General features: G+C 36.8%; 1 protein-coding gene across 2 annotated transcripts in view; it reads left to right on the top strand.

Annotated features, from left to right (window-relative positions):
• GUCY1A2 (guanylate cyclase 1 soluble subunit alpha 2) overlaps nt 1–23621 on the top strand; it is a 354340-nt gene that overhangs the window by 222070 nt on the left and 108649 nt on the right. For both annotated transcript variants that reach the window (XM_051820049.2, XM_070077689.1), the window contains exon 5: nt 10486–10971. In XM_051820049.2, coding sequence (XP_051676009.1) covers nt 10486–10971 — 486 coding nt within the window. The remainder of the gene's footprint in view (nt 1–10485; nt 10972–23621) is intronic.

Below are 23621 nucleotides of genomic sequence, written 5' to 3'. Positions count from 1 at the left end.
AAAATTAGCACCCTTCAGGAAAAAGTGCAGCCTGTGTATTTAAGGTATTCAAAAACTGCATATCAATTGAATATTTCCAACATAGTACGAAATTTAATACTTGTTAAATAAAAAATGAATAAAGATTTCACATTTGAAAAATTTACACAAAAGAATGCCAAAACATGTATTGATGTACTTCTTTCAGCTCCAAGCACAGACTTATTTCCTTCAAATATTATATGAATCCTCCTGTGATTTAAAAAAGAACAGTGGCATCTAATCATGGAACATGAAATTGACTTGGTTGCATGGTTTACTAACTTATCTATCAAAACAGAATTTAAATCCATTTTCAAGTGAATTTCTAAGATTTACAGAATTGAACTGATACTTAATATAGACACTTGGGAAAATGAGGGAAGCAAAGAATGATAAAATGTCTGTTAGGTTATGGTTTGGGTTTTTGTTGTTGGTTTCATTAATAGAAATATTAATTTTATTTTATCTGTTCCCAACAAAGACAACATATCAATCTCTTAGATAAGTAGTGTAATTTGCTTCTTGTTTGTATCACCCCTCCCCAACACATATACATAGTTTTCTAATTTAAGAGGCAAAGGTGGTCTGAATTAATTTCTGCATATTTAAAATGTTTACGTTAGTACTGGTAGAGTATAGATAATAGGTATATACAGTATTAATTAATTAATGTATTCCAAGTGCAGAAATAAATGGTGAAATTTGAAAAAGTCAATAGCGCTCTGGGGGAAAGTTGTTTTTTGTGAAAACATCTTACTTCTTTGGATAGTTTTTTTTTTTGTGAATCAGAACACAAATGCACAATTTGAATAATATTATTAAATAAGGAAGGAAAACAAAAGTTATTATTTTCTGACTGAAATTTTATCTTCTTTGATCAGTATCTACCCAATTGCTTCACCCCAGCCTCTGGTAGCCACCACTGTACTCTGTGATTTTGACTTTTTTTTTTTTTTTGCACTCCACATAAAGGTGACATTGTACAGTATTTTGGTATTTTTCTTTCTGTACTTGTCTTATTTTACTCATCAGGTTCATCTGTGTTGTTTCAAATGACAAGGTTTCTTCTTCAAAAGACATAATAGTGTTCTGTTATGTATATACCTAATTTCACTGTGTATATTTACCACCTATATCCACTCATCCATTGATGTACACTTAGATTGATTCCATAATTATGCTGCTGTGAATAATACTGCAATGAACACGGTGGACATATTGCTTTCATTTCTTTTTATATTATACACTTAGTTTGATTCCATTGTTTGACTATTGTGAATAATGCTGTAGTGAACATGGTGGAATAGATATCTCTTATATATTGACTTCATTTCCCTTGGATATTTACCCAGTAGTGGGATTGCTGAATTATATTGCAGTTCTATTTTTCACTATTTTGAGGAAACTTCGTATTGTTTTCCATGGTGGCTATAATAATTTGCACACCCGCTAACAGTGTGTAAGCATTCTCTTTCCTCTACATCCTCTCCAACACTTGTTATCTTTCGTCTTTTTTGCAATAGATGGGAGGTTATACCTCACAGTGGTTTTAACTTGCATTTCTGATTGTTAGTGATTCTGAGCATTTTTCACATACCTCTTGCTCATTTGTATGTCTTTTTTTGAAAAATCTTTATTCAGACCCTTTGCCCATTTCATCGGTTTGTTTTCTTCCTGTTCATTGTTTGAGTTACTTACCTATTTTGAATATTAGCCCTTTATCAGATGTTTGATTTGCAAATATTCTATCATGTTCTTTTCACTTTATTGATGATTTTCTTGCTGTGTAGAGCTTTTTTTAAAATAAAATTCCATTTATCTACCTTTTATTGTTGCCTGTATTTTTTTGTTGTTGTTGCCTGTATTTATAATCATCACCTAGACCAATGTCAAGGGGCTTAATTTCTATGCTTTCTTCAATAATTTTACAGTTTCAGAGCTAATATTTAAGTTTTTGATCAATATGAGTTGATTTTTTAATTGTTATGAGATTAAGATCTAATATAATTCATATGTGCTCGCTCATCTCATGAGGCCCGTACTCTGTTGTCATGGGTGGGAGAAGGCACTCTTCAACAAGAAGCACTGGAGACAAGTTTTGGTGAACATGTTTGCTTTATTAATGACCAAGCGCACCTTTAGGCAGAAGGGGCATAACTAATTCAGGGCAACACTAATTCTATAGGATTAAGCTGATAATTGGCAGAACTCCTCTTCTCCAATCAAAACTTGAAGGTCACGTAACTAGGGTAGCTTTCCAGGTGGGTTGGGCCACACTCAACTGTTTACCCAGCTGTTTACCCAGCTGGCAGGGGTGGAAGAAATGTGCCTGGGGCTCCCGCTGCCTACTAGCAGTCAGGTTGTGGGGTCCTTCTCTGGAGGCATGATACACCATGCACTCTCAACCTCCTGCATGGGCAGGGTAGGCAGACTCCCCGCCAGGTACAGGATCACCCACACCTAAGCATGTGAATATACAATTTCGGAACATCCTTTGTTAAAGAGATTGTTCCCGTTCTATGGTATGCTCTTGGCAGCTTTGTTAAAGATCAGTTGACCACAAATGTGTTTGTTTATTTCAGAGTTCTCTGTTCTGTTCCCTTGGCGCATGTGTCTGGTTTTATGCCAGTCTATGTTGTTGTTTTTTTTATTGTGGCTTCGTAGTATATTGTGATGTCAGGCAGTGCGACATCTCCAGCTTTGTTCTTTTTGTTCAAGATTGCTTTGGACATTTTAGGTCTTTTGTGGTCCATGCTAATTTTAGGATTTTTTCCAGTCACTGCTAACAATGCCTTTGGGATTTTGAAACCGTTGATTGCATTGAATCTATAGATGACTTGTGTAGTGTAGACATTTTAGCATATCAATTCTTCCAATCCAGAACATAGCATATTTTCCTTTTATTTGTGCATCTTCAATTTTTCATCAAAGTTTTATAATTTTCAGTGTAGAAGCCTTTGATCTCCTTTATCAAATTTACTGTTACCTTATTATTTTTGATGTGACTGTATGTAGGATTGTTTTCTTGATTTCTATTCCAGATAATTTGCTGTTAATGAGTAGAAATGTTGCTGATTTTTGAATGTTAATTTTATATCCTTCAAATTTACTGAATTATTCTCATAGTTTTTTAATCACATTGTTAGGGTTTAATATATAAAGGCAGTTCTTCTTCAAGTTTTTGACTTCTGCAATCAGCTATTCAACCAATGGTAGATCAAGGATGTTTTTTTAAAAAGGCATCTCTAGCGGGTGGGTGTTGTGGTGCAGCAGAGGCTGGCCTAAGTACTTGATACCCTATAACTACATGGGAGACCTGGATGGAATTCCAGTTTCCTGGCTTTGGCCCAGTCCTAGCAACCATTTGGGGAGTAAACAGTAAATAGAAGATTCTCTCAGTCTCTCTCTGTAACTTAAAAAATATGTCCCTATTGAATGTAAACAGATTTTTCTTGTCATTTATCTCTAAATAATATGGAAAACATTTTATATAGAATTTACATGGTATTATGAATAATAAATAATCTGGAAATTACATAGGATATGAAGAGGATGTGTATAGGCTAAATGCAGATACCCTAGTTTCTTTAAGAAATTTGAGCATTTGCCTATTTTGATATGTGTGTGGCCCTGGAACAAATTCCCTATGCATACACAGGGGAAACTGTATATAATTATATTGTCTGAAAACAAGGGGAATTTGTTTTCTTCCTTTCTAATTAGGATGCCTTTTATTTCTTCATCTTGTCTGATTATTTCAGCTAGGATGTCTACTATTATGTTGAGTAGAAGCGGTAAGGCACCCTAATCTTATTCATATTCTCGTTTCCATTATTAACTGACCAATTTAACAAGTGTATTACATGGACAATTATTGTTAAAACTACACTATATTAGGTACAGTTATTAATTTAAGGAGATTAGGATAAACAGGATACATCTGGCTTAAATGATATACTTGGAGATAAGTCTTTTGAGGCCAGGTGACATCTCTGCATATTTTGAAGTAATTACATTTATATTTGTATATTTTATCCAAAAATGCTTTTCATTGCATATGACTTATATCTTAGCTAGATGAAGGATATGTGATGACAATGACTCATTTCTTCTTTCATTGAATTGATGGGAGTCTCTGAGAATGGTTGCAGTTGTATCATGTTTAAATGTTCTCTTATTTTCTGGGAAATTAAGTAAAATTAATTGTTGATTTTTCTTCAAATATTTGGAAGAATTCTCTAGCAAAATCATCTAGGAATGGATATTTCTTTTTAAATAAATTTTTTATTAAAAATTAACGAACATAAGAGTAGTCAGATTATCTTATTCATTTAGGCAGCCAGTTTGTAATCTGTGGTTTTTAAAGTATTGATTCATTTCTTGTGAATTATCAAATTTTGAGTTTAGAATTGTTTATAGTATTCCCTTATCCTTTAATGGCTTTACTATTTATAATGAAATTCCTGTTTTGTTTCTGATAGTGGTAATTTGTATTTTCTTGTTAATTTTATCAATCTTGCTGCATTTCTACTGATTTTGTTGACTTCTTGCAAGAAATCACCTTTCTGTTAGCTTTGTTTATTTCATTGGTCCCTGGTCTTAAATTTATTATTTCATTCCTTCCGTTTGATTTGGATTTTATTTTTCTAGTCCCAGAACATAGGAACTTATGTTATTGATCTGTAACCCTTTTTTTTAATGTAGTCATTTAGTGCTATAGGTTTCACTACTAGCACTGTGTTAACTGTATGATACTTATTTAAATATATTGTATAGCATTTTTTCATTCTATCTTACATATTTTATTTCCTTTGACAATTTCTCTTTGACAATGGATTATATAGAAGGACATTGTTTATTTTTCATGTTGTTAGAGATTTTTCAATTACTGGTTTCTAGTTTTGTTCCTGTAGTCAAAAAACACACACTCTGTATAATTTTAATTTTTTAAAGGTTTATTTTATTAATTTGAAAGAGTTATACAAAGAGGGAGAGACATAAAGAGAGAGATCTTCCATCTGCTGGCTTACTCCCCAAATGGCTGCAACAGCCAGGGCTGGGCCAGGCCAAAGCCAGGAGCCAGGAGCTTCTTTTGGGTCTACCATTTGGGTGCAGAAAGCCAAACACTTGGGAGATTCTCTGCTGCTTTTCCAGGCACATTAGCAGGGAACTGGATTGGAAGTAATGCAGCCAGGACTTGAATTGGTGCCCATATGGGATGCCAGTGTCACAGGAGGCAGCTTCACCTACTTTGTCACAATTCCCACCCCTAATTTTAATTTTTAAAAAAAAATTTATGGGCCAGCGCCACGGCTCACTAGGCTAATCCTCCGCCTTGCAGCGCCAGCACACCGGGTTCTAGTCCCGGTCGGGGCACCGGATTCTGTCCCAGTTGCCCCTCTTCCAGGCCAGCTCTCTGCTGTGGCCAGGGAGTGCTGTGGAGGATGGCCCAGGTCCTTGGGCCCTGCACCCCATGGGAGACCAGGATAAGTACCTGGCTCCTGCCATCGGATCAGCGCAGTGCGCTGGCTGCAGTGCACCGACTGCGGCGGTCATTGGAGGGTGAACCAATGGGAGACCTTTCTCTCTCTCTCTCTCTCTCTCTCTCTCTCTCTCTCTCTCTCTCTCACCATCCACTCTGCCTGTCAAAAAAAAAAAAAATTATGGTCTTGGATATAATCTATCTTGGTATATGTTCCATGAGCTTTTATTAAAGTATATTCAACTGTTGTTGGATAGAATGTCATATTTCAATTAGATTCTACTTGCAAATTTTGTTCCAATTTGTGTTAGTTTCCTGTAGCTGATTGCTTAGAAAATTATTATACACTTGGTACTTTCAAAGAATGTAACTGGATTCCTTCATAATTCTAGAGGACAACAGTATGAAGTCAAAGTGTCAAGAGGACAACCCTTTCTCCAGAGACTCTTGAGAGAGTATATACTCTCTGCCCCTTCTCACTTCTTGTGGCCCATGTTCAGGATACACAAAAATATAGCCGTATATAATATATAATTATATGACTTAGATATACTCAATTTTTAATTATTGATTATAATAGTTACTATTGTCATAGAAATATCTTTTCATAAATACAGTAAAAACATAGAGCCTGATGGCTAAGATTTCAGATATTATGACCTATAATACTTCACAACAAATACTCTTTTGTATTATGCTTGCCAATTTTTGAAATCTGATATACTTTGTGACAGTTTACTTTCATATGCTTTTTGTACTATTTCATTTCAATTTCAATATAATTTTGGATGAAATACTATTGTAGGAAGATGTTTCCATTTTAATCCTCTTCGAGAATTCTGTTTCCTCTACATAAAGATATAATTTCTATAATAGTTTTGCCTGTTGTTAAATAAGTGCAAATCATGGTGAATTTATGATTTTTATAATTATATTGAAACAAAAATATAGGGACAGGCAGAAGGACAGATAAAAACAAAGAGAAGATGTGAAAAATGTTTAAGTTCACAAAACAAAGGAAAGAAGGAAGAAGAAAGGAAGATGGAAAAGAAAAAGATAATTGGCAAGAAATTATGAAAGTACGAGGAAAGAGAGACTAAATAAAAGAATAAATAAATCCATGAGTATCAGAGGTTATGTTATTACTAGTTAAGAATATGATTAGTTCTATAAAACTTACCACAATTTTTTCTCTTACATTGAATTTTAAGAAACACATTTCATGTAGTCCTTTTAAATGTAGGATTGTAAGATATGTATGTCTTTCTTACTATGCCCTTTTTAAAGATATAAAGAGAATAGATTTCATAGATAGAATTCTAAGATAACCATATTTTCGCCCTCTCTCAATCCCCCTCCTTCTTTTTTCCTTTAATTTTTGCAGTAACATACTTTCAATTTATTTGATAATCATAGACTTACTGCACCACTAACTGTAATGTTCAATAAGTAGAAACTATAAAGACCACTGTTCCGCAGGTATGTAGATAAGGGCAGTAAACATTAATCAAATTATAAGATGTCAGTTTCATTTTTGTGCTTTTTTTCTCTTCTATATTACCTATCACATACCAGGTATATATTTGTCTTTTTGGGATTTGTTTATTTCACTAATCATAATGGCCTCCAGTTGCATTCCTTTTGTTGCATAAAGTAGAGTTTTATTCATTTTTTATGGTTTAGTAGTATTCTATCATGTATATATACCATTTTTTTCTTTATCCAGTCATCAGTTGATGGATATCTGGGTTGATTTCCTATCTTAGCTATTGTGAGTTGAGTTGATACAAATGGGGAGGAGTACAGATAACTCCTTCATATGCTGATTTCATTTTGTTTGGGTAAATTCCCAAGAGTGGGATGGCAAGTTCATATGGTAGATCTATTTTCTGATTTCTGAGGAATCCCAATACTGCCTTCCATTATGATTTTACTAGTTAACATTCCTACCAGGAGTGTATTAGGGTATGTTTTTCTCTACATCCTCACCAGCATTTATTATCTTTTGATTTTTGGATGATAGCCATTCTAATGTGAAACTTCATTGTGGCTTTTATTTGCATTTCCCTAATGACTAGTGATCCTCAAGCATTTTTTCGTTTGTCTGTTAGACATTTGTATTTCCTCCTTTGAAAACTGCTTGTTCATGTCCTTTGGCCATTGCTTAACTGGATTGTGTTATTGTTGTTGAGTTTCTTGAGCTCCTTATATAGTCTGGATATTAATCTTTTATCATGTGCATAACTTGCCTCGAACTTCACTCTGTTGAGTGTTTCCTTTGCTGCACAGAATCTCTATTGCTTGATGTATTCCCATTTGTTTATTTTTGCTTTTATTTGCTTCTGGGGTCTTAGCCAAGAAGTCTCTGTCTATGCTAATGTCTTTCAGAGTTTCTCCAATGTTTTCCTCTAGTAATTTGAGGATATCAGGTTGTAGATTTAGATCCTTGATCAATTGTGAGTTCATTTTTTCATAAGGTAGGGGTCTTGTTTCACACTTCTGCTTGTAGAGATCCAATTTTAACAACACCAATTGTTGAAGAGAGACTATCCTTTCCCCAGGGAGTAATTTTGTCTCGTTTGTCAAAGATTAGTTGGTTGTAGATGTGTTTGTTAATTGCTGGAGATTCTTTTCCATTCCATTGCTATCCATTTTTATTTTTGTCTTTGATTTCCTAACAATGGGGGAGTATAACTCATTATCAACATCCCTTATCAGATAGCATACCAAGTACATGTTGAACAATCTGGAAATATTGTACAAGACAATTATTTTCTTTATGCTGAAGCCATGGCCTACAGCCTTTGAGAGCCCACATTAGGTGGGGAATTGACAGTGTCTTTTTCACACTGTTCTCTATCCTATGTATATTTGTTTCCTCACCAAGCTGTGATGTCTTTGTAGAGGACAGCCATGTTTTACCTGTTTAGTCTTACTATCCAGAGTGCTAGTAGTAGAAGGAATGCTCTCAAAAGAGAGAGTGTTGTGCACAGTGGGTTAAGTCACAGCTTGGGAAACCATATTTGATACCAGAGTGCCAGTTCCAGTCTAGGCTACTCTACTTCTGATATGTGTTCCTGCTAATGCACCCTGGGAGGCAGCAGATAATGGGCTCAATTACTTGAGTTTCTGCCAACCATGTGGAAGACATGAATGGATTTAGTGGTTTCTGGCTTTGGCTTGGCCCAGACCTGCTATTGTGGCCACTTGGGAAGTGAACCAGCAGAGAGCTCTTTGTCTCTGTCACCCTGCCTTCCAAATAGGTAAATAAATAAATCACTTTTCTTCCAAAAAAAGAAAAAAAGCACTCAATGACATCAGTGAATAACTGAACTGTGAATAATTATAAATAAAGCCTTATAAATAAAAGGGTGAAATACTGAACTTTAGCAGAAAACTTACATAAAAAAGTAAGCATTTATTTTATTTCAAAAAAATCCATAAAATAAATCAAGGATTCAATTTTATTTCCTGATGGTAATTGTTTTAGGCTGGGGGTTGATGTTTTGCTCATAGCATCACATGTGATGATACCTGGATTTAAGTCCCAGCTCCCTCTTTCCAATTCCAGCTTTCTGATAATGTGCAGCCTTCACCCTGGGAAACTGCAGGTGATGGCTCAAGTACTTGGATTTCTGCCACCCATGTAGGAGATTTGGATTGTATTTCCGGTTCCTGGCTTCAACCTGACCCAGCCCTGGATATGTTTGGAGAATGAGCCAGAAGATTAAATACTACTTTCTGTCTCCCTCCCGATCTCTTTCTGCCTTTCAAATAAATAAAAATTATATTAACAAATGGGGTATTGTGAACAAAGACATGCTTGCAGGCTTAAACGTCCAAATTCCTGTAGTTGGCCCCGTATTTGCTCTCTGCCTCCAATTTCATCAGCTGGCCTAACTTTATGCTCTAAAGAATAAAGGAAAACAAATGTATTGAGCACATTTGATGTGATAGTGGAAAGCCATTCAGGTGAAACTAATGCAGTCTCAGTTGGCCAACTCTTAGCTTGTCCTTTCCTGGGAGTAACAACTGGCTTTCCCTCCAGGTGTGCTGAAATACCTTATGCTGGCCTAAATAACTGTATATGAAAGGTCATATCCTAAGCCTGCCTTCCTTTCCTACTGATGCTCATCCTCTCTGAACATGTTCACCATCCCATAAACTTGCTAGTTAAACTAAGTTTTCCATTAAACAATTTGCTAAATTTCTCACAGAAAGGACACATTAAGAGGGATAGATTAAAATGAATAATGTTGGATTGTTTATCTTGTTAGCTGAGTTCCTTCTGTACTATTCAAGTTTTTTAAATTTATTTTTAGATTGTAGTGATATGCTAGATGGGTGAGTGATAATTACTTTCCAGCTTAATGATATGTGGCTTAAATTTTCATTTTTAAGATTGAAATCAAGCAAGAAATCAATTAATTGACTAAGTATTCACCAGTCTACTCAATGCAATAAACATTGCATTATCCAAGGGTTATATCTGGTGGAAAAATGACTTCCATGAGGCATAAGAATTATTTTGACTCATTTCAATCTCTTGAATTTTTTTCTGAAAGGAGTTTTTTTAAATGACAAGTAAATGTAGTTATTTTGACAGATAGATTTATCTTAATTCTATTATTATTAAGCTAAAAGTTTTTAATTTGCCTCATAAACCAGTTTCAGGGTATACCTGAGAATAATTTCATCTTAAATAAGAAACGTTTTCCTTGAATACTTTCATCTTGAATAAAAAATGTTTTATTGCTCTTCCACTTTGCTATTTTCTTTAGAAAGTGGCTGAGATGCAAAAATATTTTTTGAAACATGAAGTTTACACTGCTGTAAATAAGATTTAAGTATACTTACATCAATGTAGTAAGTCAGCATAGCTAATAAAACATTTCCTGTCTTCCTGTTACCACACAATGCATTAATTTTTGTGAATCTACTATTTGAAGAATACTGACCAAAGCTCCATGTTCATGTTGCAGGTGATGGAAGTCAAAGGACAAATGATCCATGTCCCAGAGTCAAGCTCCATTTTATTTTTGGGATCTCCATGTGTGGACAAGTTGGATGAACTCATGGGCCGAGGACTACATCTCTCTGACATTCCTATTCATGATGCCACCCGAGATGTCATTTTGGTTGGTGAGCAGGCAAAGGCTCAAGATGGCTTGAAGAAGAGGATGGACAAATTAAAGGCAACTCTAGAAAGAACTCACCAGGCCCTGGAAGAGGAGAAAAAGAAAACAGTGGATCTTCTTTATTCTATTTTTCCTGGAGATGTAGCCCAGCAGTTGTGGCAAGGGCAGCAAGTGCAGGCCAGAAAGTTTGATGACGTCACCATGCTCTTCTCTGATATTGTTGGCTTCACGGCCATATGTGCCCAATGTACACCCATGCAAGTGATCAGCATGCTGAATGAACTGTACACCAGATTTGACCACCAGTGTGGATTTTTGGATATTTATAAGGTAATGGAGCTCAGTTAATTGTATATAGATATTATTTAATAGTAAATTGTCATCTAATTAAATTGTGAGTATATGTTTTCATTTGATAGTAAAAAAAAATCAGCATTTTTGTAAGTTAGAATTCTCTCTATAGAATTCATGTTTTTTTTTCTTTATGAGCATTTTTTTTTGGTCAGTTTATGGCATGACATAAGAAACTGTGAATCGGGCCAGCACCACAGCTCACTAGGCTAATCCTCTACCTGTGACGCCGGCACCCCAGGTTCTGGTCCCAGTCAGAGCGCTGGATTCTGTCCCAGTTGCTCCTCCTCCAGTCCAGCTCTCTGCTGTGGCCTGGGAGTGCAGTGGAGGATGGCCCAGGTGCTTGGGCCCTGCACCCGCATCGGAGACCAGGAGGAGGCACCTGGCTCTTGGCTTCGGATCCGCGCAGCGCCGGCCGTAGTGGCCATCTGGGGGGTGAACCAACAGAAGGAAGACCTTTCTCTCTGTCTCTCTCTCTCACTGTCTAATTATGCCTGTCCAAAATAAATAAATAAATAAAAAGATATAGCAAGTTATATTTAAATATGCATGTATTATTAGTTAACTCACACCTAACAGTATTTTACACCTAATTCTCAGTTAAGCCAGATCCCATTAATTCTAAACTAATATATGTAATTATTCTAATTATTGTGCCAGTGACCATTTTTTGTGGAAGTATCTTCATTTTCATATGTACATGAATGGGAAAGTTTTAAAATGGTTGTTAACTATTACTTGCTGGTCTGATTATCAAACTTCCTTTTAATTTCTTATTAAAATCAAAGCAATGTTTTGAGTGATTCAGTCCACATGTCTACCTGATGCATAGCTGCAATTCTGCATATGCTTTCACATAGATTACACAATGTCAGGGTACATGGCTTTTTATGTGAACAACAGCAAGAAGAAACAATAGTGAACCATAGGTGTCTATATTTTTTTTCTTTTTTTTTATTTTTGACAGGCAGAGTGGACAGTGAGAGAGAGAAAGACAAAGAGAAAGGTCTTCCTTTTATCGTTGGTTCACCCTCCAATGGCCGCTGTGGCCGGCGTGCAGCGCACCACGCTGATCCAAAGCTGGGAGCCAGGTGCCTCTCCTGGTCTTCCATGCGGGTGCAGGGCCTAAGCACCTGGGCCATCCTCCACTGCACTCCCGGGCCACAGCAGAGAGCTGGCCTGGAAGAGGGGCAACCGGGACAGAATCCGGCGCCCCCACCAGGACTAGAACCCGGTGTGCCGTTGCCGCTAAGCAGAGGATTAGCCTACTGAGCCTTGGTGCTGGCCAATTTTTTTTTCTTACTAACCCATATAGACTTCATTTTATAATATTATTTGCACATAGGCAGATTTGAAAATGACCTGTTTCACTTTGTAAGTTTCCTGTTATGGTCCAGCAGGTATTTCCATTAAGGTATGTCTCCTTAGAGAAATGAATTCTCTAGCTCTATTATGTAGAATAATAGATAATGTCAAATATTTTAGTTGAGTTGAGTCTGAGTGGTAAACATTTAGTGTGAGAGGTGTATGAGGTATTATACAAAATAAGAGTTCTTCTTAATTATCTTTAACTTCTTTGTCACTGATTATTATATACTTTATGTTAGAGATCTAGCTAAATGTCTGAGTTCAAGATACACCACAAGCTATCACTGTTATAACTTGTCATGCCTAGGAAAGAGATGATATCTACCTGAATTTGCCAGTGTATTCCTTCCTCCAGAGTTAAGTAGGAAGTTTTGCAAAAATCTCTGTAATCACCAGTCTCCTCACTCTAAGTCACTGATTTATAAGTGTTAGCATCTTCCAGCTAAAATATCTTCGTTTTTCTATTTTTTAGCCCTAAGTTCATATAAATAAATCAGAATGAGAAACAAGATAAATAGATTCTCTTCTGAAAATACATTGGGATACTTGATTTGAATTTAAGTATAGGTTTGAAAAAAGAACAAATGTGATATTTTTGAGATTATCTAAACAATTTCAAAATTTAAAAACAGAATCATATTTCACAGACATCAAATCTTAAAGAAGATTTCAAGGGAAAGCCCTTGAAATAAGCTGGGAGACCTTACAATAAAAGAAAAGTCTATGGAAACAACCTTTCTAATCACTTAATTTTCCTCTATATTATTAAACTATGAGCATTTTTATACAGTCATAAACAGAGTTAACTAGCAAAATCATTTTCTCTTTTTCCAATATTCAAGTGCACTTTATGTCATTCATATTTGTGTGTATCTGCAAAAATGAAGAGAAACAGTAATGATTCACAAATTCTGTTTGACCTTGATTATGAAATTTTAGCAGTAAATTGTAAGTGAATAACATCCCAAGGTAGATGTTTTAAATCTATGTTCAACACTAGTAAGTACATGTGTCTGGAATCAGGGCATAGGGCAGCTTTGGATGTTTACTCAAGATTAGGGGGATTGAATTCGAGGCATATAGACTAGGGAACACAATGTGTGCTGAAGCCACAGTGATATTGGCACAGGCAAAAAGAGAGGGGAAGACAAATAAAGGGAGAATATTACCTCTGAATGCATAAAATACTTTATGAGAAATAAATTAGGAAAATGTAAATTAGGCATCTTCTATCTGACCTGCCTAATTTCTAATCCTCATGATCATTTCAGCTAATTTTCTACAGAATTTACAGTTGCATTTTATTCCATGGATTATTTATTATTTTACATCACAAGCTATTTGCTGAATTTCTAATTGCTGTTAAGATAAATAATTTCAAAATCTAGATACTTTTAAGGTCACAAGCCTATTGAGTTATACAGTAAAAAAGAGTTTTCCTAGATTTAGATTTTTGGGTGCAATAGTCCTACCATAGAAAGCGAGTTAGAAATGTAAAAGGGAGCCAAGTTAAGGTGAATGCCAAGAGAAAAGAATGAGAGGGAGTGACTCACAGAGGGCATTCAAAGTCTGCTATGGCAGGATGAGACCTGAATACCTAAATTTGTGGTTTTCTCTCTCTTGATCACCACATTATTTCATGTATTCCTATCATTAGGGAAATGATGCAAGGATAAATTATAATTCTAGTGGTAGATTGCAGCAAAATTGGGCGATAATAAGAAGGTTCTGCTACCATAATTAAACTTTCTATAAAGTAAGAGGCATGGGAAGAAGATAGGGATTTGATGGTGCACATTACAAGCACTGAGACAGTTAAAGCCTTTATGGTGATTGGCTGCCATGCTGGGAGGTGCAAGGATGCTAAGTAATAGCTAGGGAAGGTGAAGGAAGCATGGCCTATAATTTTGATTCTTTTGTGACAACATAAATAATGTACTATGTAATATTTTGTTTCTCATTGAGTATAGACAATGAATTAAGGTCCAATAAAGCTAACATTGTAAATAGTGAATATAGATAACAAAATATAGAAAACAAAAATATAGAAAACAAAATTTGGCATTGAAGCAGATTAGTGTATGTCTTGCCTTATTTTGTGTTTGCCTTCGAAAAACCCTTTAGTTTGAGATGAAGGAGAAGTTGGAAGAATGGATTCTTTTACAGTTCCTCTCATTCCATTCAGCCAAGGATATAGCATCTCTGTGATACCTTAAGTGCATGGCTTAGAATTCTCATCTTTCACCTTCACTTGCTATTAAACTTTACTTTTCTCTGTTTTTTTGTACCTTATAAAATAAAGATATTAAGCATATCTATCTCATAGTTGCAATATCAGCATGTCAGTGAGTTTAAATAATGCAAAACTATCAGATTATCATCTAGTATATATTAGTAAATGTAAATGCTACCTGCAACTATTATTTTTCAGGTGTATTTGCACCTACAAGTTTCCTTAAAAATAGTTTATGGAAGATATGGATTATGAAAAAAGATCTAAGCATGGGTTTTAAGAAATTTTTGCACCTAAATGACTTACCATTTAATTCTTTTTTCCCAAGAATTTTTCATGTCTTCTCATTTGGGTCTCTGTTATTTAATTTTGTATTTGTTTGTATGCATATAACGAAAGAGTAACCATAATCTTTTAGCAAATATTAATATATGAAGGATCTTATTTAATCCTCCCAAGCCTAACACATGGAATTATCTCCATTTTCTGATAAAGAAACTGAATTTTAGAAAGATTAAATAATCCACATAATGAATGAGAATTTATGATTTTTTTTTTTTTTTTTTTTGACAGGCAGAGTGGACAGTGAGAGAGAGAGACAGAGAGAGAAAGGTCTTCCTTTGCCGTTGGTTCACCCTCCAATGGCCGCCGCTGCAGCCGGCGCACCGCGCTGATCCTGGCAGGAGCCAGGAGCCAGGTGCTTTTCCTGGTCTCCCATGGGGTGCAGGGCCCAAGCACCTGGGCCATCCTCCACTGCACTCCCTGGCCATAGCAGAGAGCTGGCCTGGAAGAGGGGCAACCGGGACAGAATCCGGCGCCCCAACCGGGACTAGAACCCGGTGTGCCGGCGCCGCAAGGTGGAGGATTAGCCTATTGAGCCACGGCGCCGGCTCGAGAATTTATGATTTTTAAAAAAGTTTTATACATTTATTTTTATTTATTTGTAAGGCATACAGAGACAGAAAGTTTACTCTCCTTTCTGCTGGTCCAGTCCCCAAATACTCACATGAGCCAGGCTTCTACTAGGCTAATCAGGTGCCCAGAATTCCATCTGAGTCACCCAGGAGGCTGATGGGGACCAGGAGGCTGAGTATGTGAACTATCACTGCTGCCTCCCAGAGTGTGCATTAACTGGAAGCTGGATTGGAAGTTGAGTGAGAACTTAAACTCAGGCAGTGAGATATGGGCATTCCAAGCAATGTCTAACCACTGTGCCACAATTACTTCTCCAAATCAGAATTTAAGGTGACATTTATCACACTCTAAAAGTTACACTTTTTTCAAATATATAGTCTACATTGTGACATCACAGATTAAACCTCTACTTGTGACGTCAGCATCCCCTTGTTGTAATGCTGGTTGGAGTCCCAGTTGTACCACTTCTGATCTAACTCCCTATTAATGCTCCTGGGAAAGCAGAGGAAGATAGCCCAACTACTTGGGCTCCTGCCATCCAGAGGACACAAAGTTCATTCAGGCAAGAGAATTCAAATATTCTAAAACCAGATGGAAATGCAGAGAGTCCAGGACAGTGAACAAACTGATTTAGTTCAGGGGCCGGTGCTGTGGTATAGCGGGTAAAGCTACAACCTGCTGGGGTGGCACCACATACAGATGCTGGTTCAAGTCCCAGCTGCTCCTCTTCTGATCCAGCTCTCTGCTATGACCTGCAAAAGCAGTGTAAGATGGCCCAAGTGGGCTTGGGCTCCTGCATCTGTGTTTGAGACCAAGAAGAAGCTCCTGGCTCCTGGCTTCTGGCTTCAGAGTGGCCCAGCTATAGCCATTGAGGGCATTTGGGGAGTGAACCAGTGAATGGAACACCTTTCTCTCTGTCTCTCCATCTCTCTGCTGTAACTCTACTTCTCACATAAATAAATAAATCTTAAAAATCAATTAGGCCGGCGCCGCGGCTCACTAGGCTAATCCTCCACCTTGCAGCGCCGGCACACCGGGTTCTAGTCCTGGTCGGGGCTCCGGATTCTGTCCCGGTTGTCCCTCTTCCGGACCAACTCTCTGCTTTGGCCTAGGAAGGCAGTGGAGGATGGCCCAAGTGCTTGGGCCCTGCACCCCATGGGAGACCAGGAGAAGCACCTGGCTCCTGCCATCAGATCAGCGCGGTGCGCCGGCCGCAGCGCGCTGGCCGCGGCGGCCATTGGAGGGTGAACCAACGGCAAAGGAAGACCTTTCTCTCTATCTCTCTCTCTCACTGTTCACCCTGCCTGTCAAAAAAAATAAAAAATAAAAATAAATCAATTAAAAAAAAAAAAAACTCAGGTACACTATTAAGGGACACATGTCCTTGGGACTGGGCCAAAGGGGATAAGATTACAGTAACTAGAATAAGACAGTACAATTTGGCAGCAGTTACAAATATAGCCAGCATGACAGATTTTGATAGAACCAAAGTCTTTGCCAGGGCCAGAACCAAGCTTAGGTGCCAAGAGTGCCTAAGACATCTCTTTGGAGGCAAAGGTAACCAAATATAGCAGCCTCATCAGAAGGCATAGAGATGTCCACTGAGCTGTTAAGTGCTAGATCCTCAGAAACACTAGAGAAATCACGTCATTTATAGCCTTCCTTGGAGATATATAGGATATGAGAGAGCTTCAAAAAGTTGGTGGAAAATGGAATTAAAGATAAATTAGTTTTGTTGCAAAACACTTTGAAGTCAAATGCATATTCCAAGTCTTCAGTAATTTCATGGAAATGAAAAATACTGTACAATAGATTTTAGATTTTTTGTAGTAAATATATTTTAAAAGACTCTTAAAAATATACTTAAATTTATTTGAAAGTATCCCAGGTGGGATCTTAAGCACTATCCCAAATTCCATGTTCTTTTTTTTTTTTTAATTTTTTTGTTTGTTTGTAATGTAAAGATAGTCAGATAGAGGCTTCTAATGCCATATTCCATTAACATTTTGACATGTACTGCATATTTGGGGACATTCTTAGCATTTATTCTGTTGAAAAATGCTATGCAATAGATGTTAGATTTTTTTGTAGTAGATAAATATATTTTATAACACTCTTAAAAATTTACTTAAATTTATTTGAAAGGCAGTGAGTTTGGGGGTGGGTATCTTCAGTCTGCCTACAATAGCTTTGGCTGCAACACAATGAAGCTGGATGCCCTGAACTCCGTCCAGGTCTCCCACAAGAGTAGCAGAGACCCAACTACTTGAACCGTTTCTTGCTGCCTCCCAGTGTGTGCATGAACAAGAAGCTACAACTGAAAGAGCTGGGGTCTGAACCAAGGTACTCCAGTATGGAATACAGTATCCCAGGCGGGCTCTTAAGCACTATCCCAAATTCCATGTTCATTTTTTTAAATTTTTTTATTTGTTTGAAATGTAGAGATAGATAGAAACTTCTAATGCCATGTTCCATTAACCTTTTGACATGTGCCTGCATATTTGGGGACATTCTTAGCATTTATTCTGTTGAAAATTGCTAGAAAACTTGAGTCATTTTGAAAAATTTCTAAGAACAATAAGAATGCGTTTGATACTTTGTGCTCCCAGCCTCTATAAATACAGTACCGAGAAAAAGAATCGCAGAAACCATTATGTAAACTTCATGTAAATTAAGTGAGTAGATAATTCTGCTTAGTCCTTTATTAATTAAAGACTCGTGTTAACTTGTAGAGAAAAAAAAAAGTCTGTATATTGTGTATACTACATTTTGTGCTGTTATGACAGACTGGGTAATTCATAAAGAAAATAAATTGATCAATTTACTTTCTCACTGTCCTGGACGCTTACAAGTCCAAGATCAAACCCCAGTACCTGGTGTGGACCTTGCTCTGGCCTCGCACAGCAGAAAGCCAAAAGACAAGATGACAGAGCTACCCTGGAAAACCTTTTAATATACATTCCCCTTTAGCTTCCTCCTCTCAACACTGTTGCGCCAGGAACTAATTTTCTTTTTTTGAAGATTTATTTGTTACCTATTTTGAAGGCAGAGTTACCAATAGATGGAGGGAGACAGAGACAGAGATCTTCTGTCACTGGTTCACTCCCCAAATGGTTGCAATGGCCAGGGCTGAGCCAGGTAAAGTCGGGAACTAGGAGCTTCTTGCGGCTTGGGCAGGGGCCCAAGCACTTGAGCCATCTCCCGCTGCTTTCCTACGTGCATTAGCAGGGAGCTGGATCAGAGGTGGAGCAGCTGAGTCAAACCAGCACCCATGTGGGATGCTGGCATCGCCAGCAGAGGCTTAACCTGCTACATCACAATGCTAGCCCTGACTGATTGTCCAGCTTGTGAATTTTGGGGTCATGTTTAAAGGATAGCACATTCTAAAAATAAATACAGAATACAGAAAGAATTAGTGATGAAGAGCCATAACAGTCTGCATGCCTTCCTCCCCTCCTTTCCTCCGTTCTCTTTCCCTTTCCATTTCACTTCTCTCTCCCTGTCTCTCCCTCATTCTTTATCTATCAACAGTGATCATAATCCTTGTTTCTGAGTGCATATGTTAATATCCTATGGAAACTGAGGGCCAGGCAAGCCCTTTGGATTAGATCATCTTGGTAGGCTGATTTACTGGTGGCACCTGGGTTTGTCTGTTGGATAAGAAGCTACATCAGACTTCGATTCCCATCCTCAGCTCCCCTGAGAGGAGCTGAAAGCGGACATTTCTCACATAAAATTCCAAGGCTTCAGAACTTTATGCATCAAGAATCTCGATTTGCTATGGCATTTGACAATGCAGTGCTATTAAACCCATCTGTCTGCAGGACCTTCAGCCAGGCTTCGAAAAATGAGGCAGCATATCAGGGACATCACTTGAGCGTGAATTGGATTTTACAGAAAAAAAATGAAAGGCTTCTTCCCCCCGGTTCTGTTTTATGATAAAATATTGAGCCTTTGCAATACTTAGGTAGTTAGGTTTTTCTTGGACTTTTATAAATCTATATATATCATTTTAGTTCATTTCTCAACAGTAAATGTCAGTTCCATTTAGTGAAGTGTAGCTGATTCATTTTTCCACAAGATTTACATATTTTCTGCTTTAATGAACAGTATACACAGTTCTGAAATTGAACATTAAAGATTTATATTTGTTCTTTTAAGTACTCTCCATTTAACATCACTGTCATTTACTTATGTTTCTATTTTATTGAGAATGAAGCAACAGTTCCTTCTAGGAAGTTAGAAAGGCATTTCTGAATAAAAAATTTCAATTCATTTACTCATTCAATAAACATTTTTAACTCCCCTACTTGATAAGGAGATGTGACTCCCAAGAAGCTTATAAAATGTTATGGAAATTAGCATGTATTTTTAGCACAGTTTTAATGAGTAGAAAAGAACTAATTTATGTGCTTCAGTAGGTGAGGTGAAAGTCATAGATAAGCATCCTGGAATCTTTCCTGTTGAGGAGATTATACTGTCAGTTTCACAATAGGTTGATCCTCTAAAATTTACCTTGGAAGGATTTGACTTCATTTCTGGTTTTGCCTGTAGCAAGCACTTAGGTTGGAGATACAGAAAAACAAGGTAAAGGATGGCCTCTTCTCTTCTCTATGCTCTTCTCTTCCTATCTGTACGAGGCTGTGAATCTCACATACACTACTTGATGCTCTCATTTTCCAAACTCCGCTCATTTACTTAACTTCTCTGCCTCAGTTTCATCCTCTGTCAGTAGGGGCCAATTTTATCAACACTATCTTATGAACTTTTAACTGAGATGTATTTAAAATGCTTAGTCCATGGCAGGAATAGAAATGCCAGTTGTCCTTCTCACTTAGGTGTGTCCAGGGTGTGTGCAGGATGTGTGTCTCTGTGTCACATGTGTATGTGTGCTTGTATGGGCTGGTGTTCATCTTTATATGATCATTGTGTGTTCAGTACTCATTAGTAACAGGTAAAGTACTCACTCATTTGGCTTCATTCTTTTAGGTTATTCAAATGCCAGAGAAAGGCTGTAAAGGAAGATCAGGGAGACAGGTAAACATGAGAAGGAAGGGGAACTAAACTGGCTTCATGAAATGCAGTGTTTGTGCTATCTTCTTGTCTTCTCAGATCATACAGAACCTTCTTGCCTAAATTTATTCCAAGGTGTTTTGTTATTGTTGTTGCTATTGTAAATTGTATTGCTTTTTTATTTCTTTTTTAGATAGTTCTTTGTTAGTGTATAGAAGAAATACCATTGATTCTGTAGCCTTATGAAATCATGAAATAGAACAGTTTTGAGCAGAATCTTTAGGGTTTTTGTATGTGAGAAATTTAGCTTCTCTTTTTCTGATTTGGATGCCTTATGATTTTTTTAAGGATTGTATTTATTTATCTGAGAGGTAGTGTTACAAACAGAGAGTGGGAGAGACAGAGAGAAAGGTCTTCCATCTGCTGGTTCACTCCCCAGTTGGCCACAGTGGAGCTGGGCCAATCCAAAGTCGGGAACCTGATGCTTCTTCCAGGTCTCCCACAGGGGTGCAGGGGCCCAAGCCCTTGGGCCATCCTTCACTGTTTTCCCGGGCCATAAACATAGAGCTGGATCAGAAGAGGAGTAGCCAGGTCATGAACTGAAGCCCTTATGGAATGCGGGTACTGTAGGTGGAGGCTTAGCTCAGTACACCACAGCACCAGCCCTGCCTTACAATTTTTATTTTGGTTAGGATCTTTCATGTTCAGTTTTTTTTTTTTTTTTTTTTTAAAAGTGCTGAAGATAGGTACCGTTATTTACTTCCTAAATTTAGAGGAAAATCTTTCAGATTTTTCACTTTGTTTTAGATGAGCTATGGGTTTATCATGTGACAAAGTGAAGTTTTTATTTTTCCACTTTAAAATGTTTACAAAAAATTAGCCCAAATTGTTTAAAATTTGCCATAAATGAATAATCTAACAATGAAGGAGCAAACAGCATTGATCTCCACCTGGGAAAAATTTTCTTAGCCAACTACAGAGAAGTCTAATTTGAGAACCTCATAGAATCAGAGGACACTTTGAGAATTTCCTCTCCCAGTTCTAGTAAAATACTTCAGCTTATATTTGAATCACTCCAGTGATAAAGCATAAAACAGCCAATCTGTTTCTTTCTTGGAAACATTGATTTATACTATGCTCCAATCAATCTTTAAACTTTTATACAAAGATTTTCTTTAACTCCCCAGAGCCAAAAAGAAGAAATCTCTGTGATGTCCATCAAATATTCATAAATTCTGTTGATTTGTTGATAACCTTGAAAGTGAGACCTAGTTACATCCTTACCTGTAGACAAAATTTGAAGTTGCAATTTAAAAATTGAAATCCATCCTCTAACTTGTATATTGAGTGCCCCCTGTCCATGATAAGGGCATTTGGTTGTTATTAGTTCTTTTCAGTCTCCAAACAGTACTGTGTTATACTTTAGCTGTCTTTTTAACTATATAATTATTAATATATTATAACTAATATACAAGATACAGTACTGTTATACTGTTGCTCTCTTTTTAACTATATAGTCATTAATATATTAAAACTAATATACAAGATACATACTGATATGTATATTTTGTATTATATACACACAAATGCCAGAACACCCTTGGTCCCAGTTCTGTATCAATTAGTTAGCAGCACTGGATACCTGATATACGAATGACTTAACCATTACTTTTTAAAATATGATCTTTTAACTGAAACAATTTCAAGTAATGCCTCTGCCATTCACTAAACTCATCTTCAAAGGAACATAATAACACATATACTACAACAGTGTTCTGGATAACAAGGGGAATACCACAATTAAAACATTTAGCACAGTGTCAGGAACACAGTTTGTGTTTAGTAAATGTGAATTCCTTTAGTTCTATTTAGTCTTCAGGAACTTGGACTTCTTAAATCACTGTTGTTAAATAGAGGGAGAATTATTTATAGCATTTTACTCTCTAAGAGCATGAATTAAAGTTTAATTTTCTAAAATATGTAGCAGAAACCTGCCTGTTCAATAAGGTTTGCACACTGTTTTGAAGGTATACAATTAGATAAGTGAGAGATAGCTGTCCAGGCTAGAACATCAATTTCCACTCAAGAAGTTCACCTATTATCCTGTTATTGTGTATGTTGTAGGGACATAATTGACATATCCATGTCCTAAAACTTGCCAGAGATCCTCTGCTAAATGGCCTTGGGCAAAACAAAAATGAACGTTTTGTGCTGCTACTTCTTTATGAATAAAAGCTGATACTTTTTGAGTAAAACAGAACCCATAAAGTATCTATTCTATTTGAGAATGTAAATATTCACATCAAAATAAGAAATAAGGACAATAAAATAAAAACAAGATAAATATGCAAAGTAGTTAAACACTAGGTGCCAAGTGAGTGGCTAACTAGTGGGAACATAATTCAGGATGATGAACCTTCATGGAACAGTGTGATGCTTTGAGTAGGTTGTCAGAACAATGGTTACTTAGCATGATGGGCCTTTTCTAAATGTCGAACTGAGAGATGCCAGAATAGGGAAAAAAGAAGGTTAAATACAGTGACAAAGGTGGAGAAAGCATGAGTAAGGCAAGGCTTCAGAAAAATATATTGCTAATTACATGAGGATTTTAAAAGCTAATACTCTTAAGCTTTTTTGTTTGTTTTGCTAACATATTGGGGTAACTGTTAGTGAAGTTTGCAATTGCTAAATGTGCACAAACAAAGCTTGTTGTTCATACTATTCTTAGGATGTGGTCACTGAAAAGGGCAAGCAAACTTTTTGCTAGTTTGATACACAGAAGAGATATTGTGTAATGACACAGTTAAATCCATAAAGCTCTGGAATCCCTTCACTTGTGTCAGGGATAATATTTATGCTGAGATTCATTCTTCCTATACTTAAGTTGTAGAGAATTACTTTGTGTAATAGGATGTGAAATTTTTTTAAATTTTTTTGACAGGCAGAGTTAGACAGTGAGAGAGAGAGAGAGAAAGGTCTTCCTTTTCCTTTGGTTCACCCCCCAAGTGGCTGCTACGGCCGGTGTCTTGTGGCCAGCGCGCTGCACAGATCCAAAGCCAGGAGCCAGGTGCTTCCTTCTGGTTTCCCATGCGGGTGCAGG

Source organism: Oryctolagus cuniculus, chromosome 1 (genome assembly GCF_964237555.1).
Source record: "Oryctolagus cuniculus chromosome 1, mOryCun1.1, whole genome shotgun sequence".
Taxonomy (NCBI): Eukaryota; Metazoa; Chordata; class Mammalia; order Lagomorpha; family Leporidae; genus Oryctolagus; species Oryctolagus cuniculus.
The sequence above is the reverse complement of the archived record's forward strand: the minus strand, read 5'-3'. Positions and strand labels throughout refer to the sequence as shown.